Source organism: Podarcis gaigeae (assembly GCF_964106915.1).
Source record: "Podarcis gaigeae genome assembly, chromosome: 16".
Lineage (NCBI taxonomy): Eukaryota > Metazoa > Chordata > Lepidosauria > Squamata > Lacertidae > Podarcis > Podarcis gaigeae.
Window position 1 is genome coordinate 2,670,820 of NC_139693.1, and position 7,339 is coordinate 2,678,158.

At 45.6% G+C, this 7,339-nt stretch overlaps 1 protein-coding gene across 3 annotated transcripts in view; it reads left to right on the plus strand.

The window, feature by feature from the left end:
• Positions 1–2,992, plus strand: part of LOC310833215 (semaphorin-7A-like) — a 35,264-nt gene extending 32,272 nt beyond the window's left edge. For 2 of the 3 annotated variants that reach the window (XM_083715734.1, XM_083715735.1), the window contains exon 14: positions 1,016–2,465. In XM_083715734.1, coding sequence (XP_083571860.1) covers positions 1,016–1,353 — 338 coding nt within the window. In that variant the 3' untranslated portion in view covers positions 1,354–2,465. Of the gene's footprint in view, positions 1–1,015 lie in introns of all 3 variants that reach the window. The other variant, XM_083715736.1, reaches the window with a different exon arrangement.
• The last annotated feature ends 4,347 nt before the right edge of the window (positions 2,993–7,339 follow it).

Here is a 7,339-nt window from a genome sequence, read left to right on the forward strand (position 1 = left end):
TGGATGCAAACGGCTGGGTTGGGTTGTCTTTAAGGGTCACAGATGATGGGGAAATGAAAAGCCTAGGTTTCTTTTTACTTGAGGCTTCTTCTAGCCCTCTTCTCCCTGAACCCTCAGATAATTCCAACACAGGTTTGATTGGCCCAAGGACTGAAACAATTAACTACCAAAGATTTCTTCTCTACTGCTGATTCCAAAGGGCAGGACTAGGCCTAGGCTGTATTCAGAGGGGGAGAATATTGCATTAGTTTTCCTGATTATAACGCTTGTGCTTGTGTCCCATTTTCTAATGTTCCTTGCGCAGAGCATTCAGCGCAAGGTGTTGGACTAAATTACCCTTCGGGTTTCTTTCTACTCTGCAGTTCTGTGATTCTACACAGTACCTGTTGCATTATGGAACCGTGGCTTATTGACAAATATACCAGCATTTTATGCTAAATTGCATTCACACCAGTGGGCGTGATATGATACAGTACAATGAATGCCACTGGACAACATCACTACACTTGCATGCTTTCTGTTCCTCTATGGAAACCTCAAGAAAGAACTGAGTGCTAACATACTGTCCCACATTTGGTCACTTTACCCCTGCAATATTCTGGGTTCAGTGGGTTGCAAAATGAGCTTTTTCTGGAATTAGAAAACAAGGAAATGAATGCTGAGCATGTGCTATATTCCATTAGGTTTCCATTAAGTGGCTTTTACATCACATGAAAGCTCAGATATAATGGGGAAATGGAATAAACTGCTGTTTCAATGCAAGCCCATTGGCCTTAAGTGATGCGAGGCTTGGTTTCTGTTAAATGTCTTGATGGTAAGTGAAGTTCTACATGGGTGCCAATTCTCTAGAACAGGGGTTGGGAACCTTTATCCAACTGAAAGCTGCCTTCCTTTCAGAGCAACTTTCTGAAGGCCTTCTGGAAGAGGAGCCTTAGTTGAACCTGCAAACAAACCTAAAAATGGTTTCTCCTCTGTTTTTTTCTCTTTCTCTCTCTTTAAATGTTGACCCTTAAAGAAAAGTTAGCCCAGGAGGCTCTCAAGAAAGTGAGTGTAGATCCCACTGGCTACATCTACCTGCCGTGCCCTCTGCGGTCTCACCACGCCATCTACACCTGGGTCAAAGATGACAAGACGTACCCATGCTCCATGGACGAACAGTCCTGCACCCTCCGTTTCGGAGAGAGCACCCCGATGGACCAGGGGGTCTTTAAATGCACTTCCAGAGAAGAAGGTTACCAAGAGGAAATCACGGCCTTCAAAGTCACCCTCAACAGCGGCCGGATCCCAGAGGTCTCCGTGGCAGTCATGGCTATGGGCATCTTGTTCCTCACCATAACAATTCTCTTGCTATAGACCAGGCTGCAGATCTCTTCACACACTGCCAACGAATTGTCTGTCTGTCTGTCTTTGAAAACGAAACAAGGGGCACCAAATTATCCCAACCCACCTGCCCATTTTTGAGCATTGGGCAAATCGCACCCAATTCAACAAAAATGGATCCATCATCCATCAACTTTCTCCAAGTCCACTATTTCATCCCACACACACAAAAAGAGAATTAATTCCCCGGCTCCTAATTCCAGAATAGCCTTTCACTAGGAAATGCTGAGAGTCAGAGGAGAATCAAGGAAGGCAAGACTTGTCATTGATTGTTTGATTTGTCCATTCCAGTATGATTAGCAATGAAAGAATATTTATTGAGCCATCCTGGACTAAAATCTGGCTCAATCCAACCCCGCAAACCATTTTGTTTTCCCAGTGGCCCTTCCCAACGTGGGTAGGGTTTACCCAGAGTTAATTTCCTTTTTTTAAGCAAACCATTTTCCAGTAATGAAAAGAAATGCACTCCACACTTTATTGTTACATTTCTGTTCTAGATTCTGGACATAATAACCCAAGGCTTTGTCTTGCTGCATGAGCTGCACAGTCTGTGAAATCTTTACTGCTAGAAGCCATGGGATTGATTTGGGTTCCATGCCCAACTCTTAAGAATTGGGATTTCTATGTAGCGAAACAGCTTCTGGGCCTGGGCTGCCATTTTGGAGCAAATGTTGGCCAAACTTCTGCCTTACTTCATAAGCTGGATGCCAAAACAGCTGTCAACATCTGCCAGAACTCAACTGCCTGTGTGTTTTGAATTCACCCGGAAGCGGATTATCTCAAAAAGATCAAAGTTGGACGCTTTTTGCCGTCGTACCCTCACGCCAATGATTCCTAGCTTCTTTTTCCAGTTTGTCAGTGTGCAAGGCCCAGCCTATATAATGTTTACAATCCTAACAGTGCATGCAGTTAGTGCATTTTGTATATATATATATAAATCAGTGGAAAGGTTCTGTAAAGGAGCGAGAGGAAGGTTTCAGTTATGAAGGAATGCAACCGTGGGTTGATGACCAGCTGAAAGTGGAGAAGGGGTTTTGGGTTTCATAATGCATAATGAACTGAACCAAACACAAGAGGGGTGAAGGCTGCATGCTCTTTCCCAAAAAAAAACTTGGGAATTGAAAGAGAGGAACCAGGAAACTTCTAAGATAACTGCACCTCTGCCCCAGCGGCGGAGCGTATGCCCACGATACCCGGGGCTGAAGCATGGGTGTGCGCCCCCTTCACAAAATTGCAGCTGGGGTGACAGACCCCACAGACCCTCCACGCTACGCCTCTTCTCTGCCCACAAGTTACTGGGAAAATTGGCTTTTAAAAAGAGATTCAGCAATTTCTGGACAATTCCAGTGGTGGGGTTCATATTTTAGGTTGAGAGGCGCCATGCCTCTGAATGCCAGCTGCTGGGGGAGATGGGTGAGGAGAGTCCTGTTTTGGGGATCCCCAGAGGCATCTGGTCGGTTCACTGTGGGAAAACAGCATGGACGATGGTGTTAGGACAGACGCCAGGGATGCTATTTATTTTATTTAGCAAAATGTATCCGCCGCTTGATTGTAAATAGAACCTCTTAAGCGGTTTGCAGAAAAAAATAAAGTGTTTAATATTGTCAATAAAGTTTGAAAAGGTTTTTTTTGAACAAAACAAACAAATGTTTCTATATTCCCAGGGTGGTGCAGTGGTTAGAGCGCCAGGAAAGACCCGAGGTTCGAATCCCGCTTCTGCGAATGCAGTTCACTGGGCGTGACATGGGGTGCTCACCTCACAGGGTGAGAACTACAAACGCCACCTTGGGAGGAAAAAAGGGGGCTATAGATTTGATGAGTGAATAAATTGATTTAACGCTTGCTGTGGTTTTAACTCTTTATTTTTATTCTACGCTGGGCATCCAGCCACACTACTCAGAATAGACCTATTGAAATGAATGGGACCTTTAATTGCAAGGGGAATTTTACGTGTTGGGCACAATCCTAATAATACTGATGAACTCATTTCCTGCTCACACGCCCTAATTCCAAAACCATTTGCTTTGTAGATTCAGGTAGGTAGCCTTGTTGGTCTGAGGTAGTAAATATATATATATATATATATATGCAGGTTTTGGTGTCCTCGGGTGTCTTCCCGTGTAAAAGTTGGGGTGTCTAGGCGACGTTTCGACGAGGTCTCACTCGTCATCTTCAGGCTGGTGCTTTCGGCTTCACACATCTCAACAACTTACACCCCAAAATACAATTCACTATGGAAATAGAAGCCAACAACCAACTTCCCTTCCTTGACGTCCTAATCTACAAAAAACCTGATGGCTCCCTAGGACACACTATCTACCAGAAAAAAACACACACCAACCGCTACTTACATGCACAATCACACCACCACCCTGCACAAATAAACTCCGTAGCCAAGACTCTCATCTCCAGAACCAAACGCCTGGCTGACAAAGACCACTTGACAACTGAGTTACAGAATCTCTCAAATGTGTTAATTGCCAATGGATACCAGCAAAACAGGATTACGAAGCTAATCCAAAAGGAAACACCCCCCAAAAACCAAGACACAGAAGAAAACAATGGCATGGCCCTCCTTCCTTATATCAAGGGCACTACAGATAAAATTAGCAAAATCCTCCATAAACACAATATCAAAACAGCCTTTTGCACCAACCAAAAAATAGCCAATATCCTCAGAAACCCCAAGGATAAAATCCAGTTGGAAAACCAAGGGATCTATGAAATACCCTGCAAAGTCTGCCCAGCCACGTACATTGGACAAACAAACAGACGAATAAATGCACGTATCGCAGAACACAAGAATGCCGTCAAAAAAGAAGAAAAAACTTCCTCTCTTTTCCAACACATGAAAGAAACAGGACACGAAATTAATTTTGCAGATTCCAAATTGCTCTTTAACACGGAACATCACCACAAGAGAATAATCATGGAAGCCATCGAGATAGAGAAACACCCTCACAACATGAACAAGCGTGACGACACATCCCGCTTGCCAGACATCTGGAAATTAGCCCTCCCCACAAAAACTGACACCAGATCCAGAGGCACACAGAACGCCAACACCAATCAACCACACCAGACCCAAACCCAGACCCTCTCCACAGATGAATTACTGACACCATCCAGTAGCCAATCCATGGTGGCACCTCCGGATGCTGCACCCCCCTGCAATCCCTACACAGATCTGGCTGACACAAGCCACAAAACCACAGCTCGCCCCTATACACGAAGCCAAGCCAAAGCACAACTAAGTGCAATACAGCCATCTTCTCAGGAAAACTCTTCACAAAGTTCAAGAGGTCAAGACACAAAGACTTTAGCAACTAATCCACACCTAATGACCCACCTAAGTGGTACTCAGGATATCACTCAAGAAATCACTCAAGGTATCTCTCAAGTAATTAAGGAACAAAAGAAGAAAAGGCACACTAGCCTGGGAACTTCCTCTCTGCCCAGAACATTGGAGGCTAGACACCACACCCCCTCTACAGTATTTATAGGAACTCAAACATTGAGATCCCGCTCTGTTCCAGTAACAAGAAGCCGAAAGCACCAGCCTGAAGATGACGAGTGAGACCTCGTCGAAACGTCGCCTAGACACCCCAACTTTTACACGGGAAGACACCCGAGGACACCAAAACCTGCATTCCTGTACCCGTGAAAATCTACGAAAGCATATATATATATATATATATATATGTGTGTGTGTGTGTGTGTGTGTGTATATATATATATATGCAGGTTTTGGTGTCCTCGGGTGTCTTCCCGTGTAAAAGTTGGGGTGTCTAGGCGACGTTTCGACGAGGTCTCACTCGTCATCTTCAGGCTGGTGCTTTCGGCTTCTTGTTACTGGAACAGAGCGGGATCTCAATGTTTGAGTTCCTATAAATACTGTAGAGGGGGTGTGGTGTCTACAGTATTTATAGGAACTCAAACATTGAGATCCCGCTCTGTTCCAGTAACAAGAAGCCGAAAGCACCAGCCTGAAGATGACGAGTGAGACCTCGTCGAAACGTCGCCTAGACACCCCAACTTTTACACGGGAAGACACCCGAGGACACCAAAACCTGCATTCCTGTACCCGTGAAAATCTACGAAAGCATATATATATATATATATATATATGCAGGTTTTGGTGTCCTCGGGTGTCTTCCCGTGTAAAAGTTGGGGTGTCTAGGCGACGTTTCGACGAGGTCTCACTCGTCATCTTCAGGCTGGTGCTTTCGGCTTCTTGTTACTGGAACAGAGCGGGATCTCAATGTTTGAGTTCCTATAAATACTGTAGAGGGGGTGTGGTGTCTAGCCTCCAATGTTCTGGGCAGAGAGGAAGTTCCCAGGCTAGTGTGCCTTTTCTTCTTTTGTTCCTTAATTACTTGAGAGATACCTTGAGTGATTTCTTGAGTGATATCCTGAGTACCACTTAGGTGGGTCATTAGGTGTGGATTAGTTGCTAAAGTCTTTGTGTCTTGACCTCTTGAACTTTGTGAAGAGTTTTCCTGAGAAGATGGCTGTATTGCACTTAGTTGTGCTTTGGCTTGGCTTCGTGTATAGGGGCGAGCTGTGGTTTTGTGGCTTGTGTCAGCCAGATCTGTGTAGGGATTGCAGGGGGGTGCAGCATCCGGAGGTGCCACCATGGATTGGCTACTGGATGGTGTCAGTAATTCATCTGTGGAGAGGGTCTGGGTTTGGGTCTGGTGTGGTTGATTGGTGTTGGCGTTCTGTGTGCCTCTGGATCTGGTGTCAGTTTTTGTGGGGAGGGCTAATTTCCAGATGTCTGGCAAGCGGGATGTGTCGTCACGCTTGTTCATGTTGTGAGGGTGTTTCTCTATCTCGATGGCTTCCATGATTATTCTCACAAAAACTGACACCAGATCCAGAGGCACACAGAACGCCAACACCAATCAACCACACCAGACCCAAACCCAGACCCTCTCCACAGATGAATTACTGACACCATCCAGTAGCCAATCCATGGTGGCACCTCCGGATGCTGCACCCCCCTGCAATCCCTACACAGATCTGGCTGACACAAGCCACAAAACCACAGCTCGCCCCTATACACGAAGCCAAGCCAAAGCACAACTAAGTGCAATACAGCCATCTTCTCAGGAAAACTCTTCACAAAGTTCAAGAGGTCAAGACACAAAGACTTTAGCAACTAATCCACACCTAATGACCCACCTAAGTGGTACTCAGGATATCACTCAAGAAATCACTCAAGGTATCTCTCAAGTAATTAAGGAACAAAAGAAGAAAAGGCACACTAGCCTGGGAACTTCCTCTCTGCCCAGAACATTGGAGGCTAGACACCACACCCCCTCTACAGTATTTATAGGAACTCAAACATTGAGATCCCGCTCTGTTCCAGTAACAAGAAGCCGAAAGCACCAGCCTGAAGATGACGAGTGAGACCTCGTCGAAACGTCGCCTAGACACCCCAACTTTTACACGGGAAGACACCCGAGGACACCAAAACCTGCATTCCTGTACCCGTGAAAATCTACGAAAGCATATATATATATATATATATATATATATATATATATATATATATAGTCCAGTAGCACCTTAGTTGGTCTCTAAGGTGCTACTGGACAATTTTTTAATTTTTTAATTTCATATGCTATGTGCGTAACCATGGCAACCCCGTAGGCCCATTTTTTCCCCCGCAGTGCATTATGGGTAGCCAGCTGGCTCCTATGGGCGCAGCGCATCATGGGACCACTTCTGAGCCACCTGTGATGCTTAAACAGTTACACCTGCGCGAGAGGACGACGGTTAAGGCTCGCTTCCCCTTCCACCCGCGGGATTGGCTGCCGTCTGGACTTCTCCCTTGCCTATTGGTCGGCTTTTATGTCCTCCCTCCTCAGGCACCTATCCCCACATTCGCTCACACCCCTACGCCTCGGGCGGTTTGCTTCTTCCTAATTGGCTGCTGCCACCTTTCTCCCTCCGC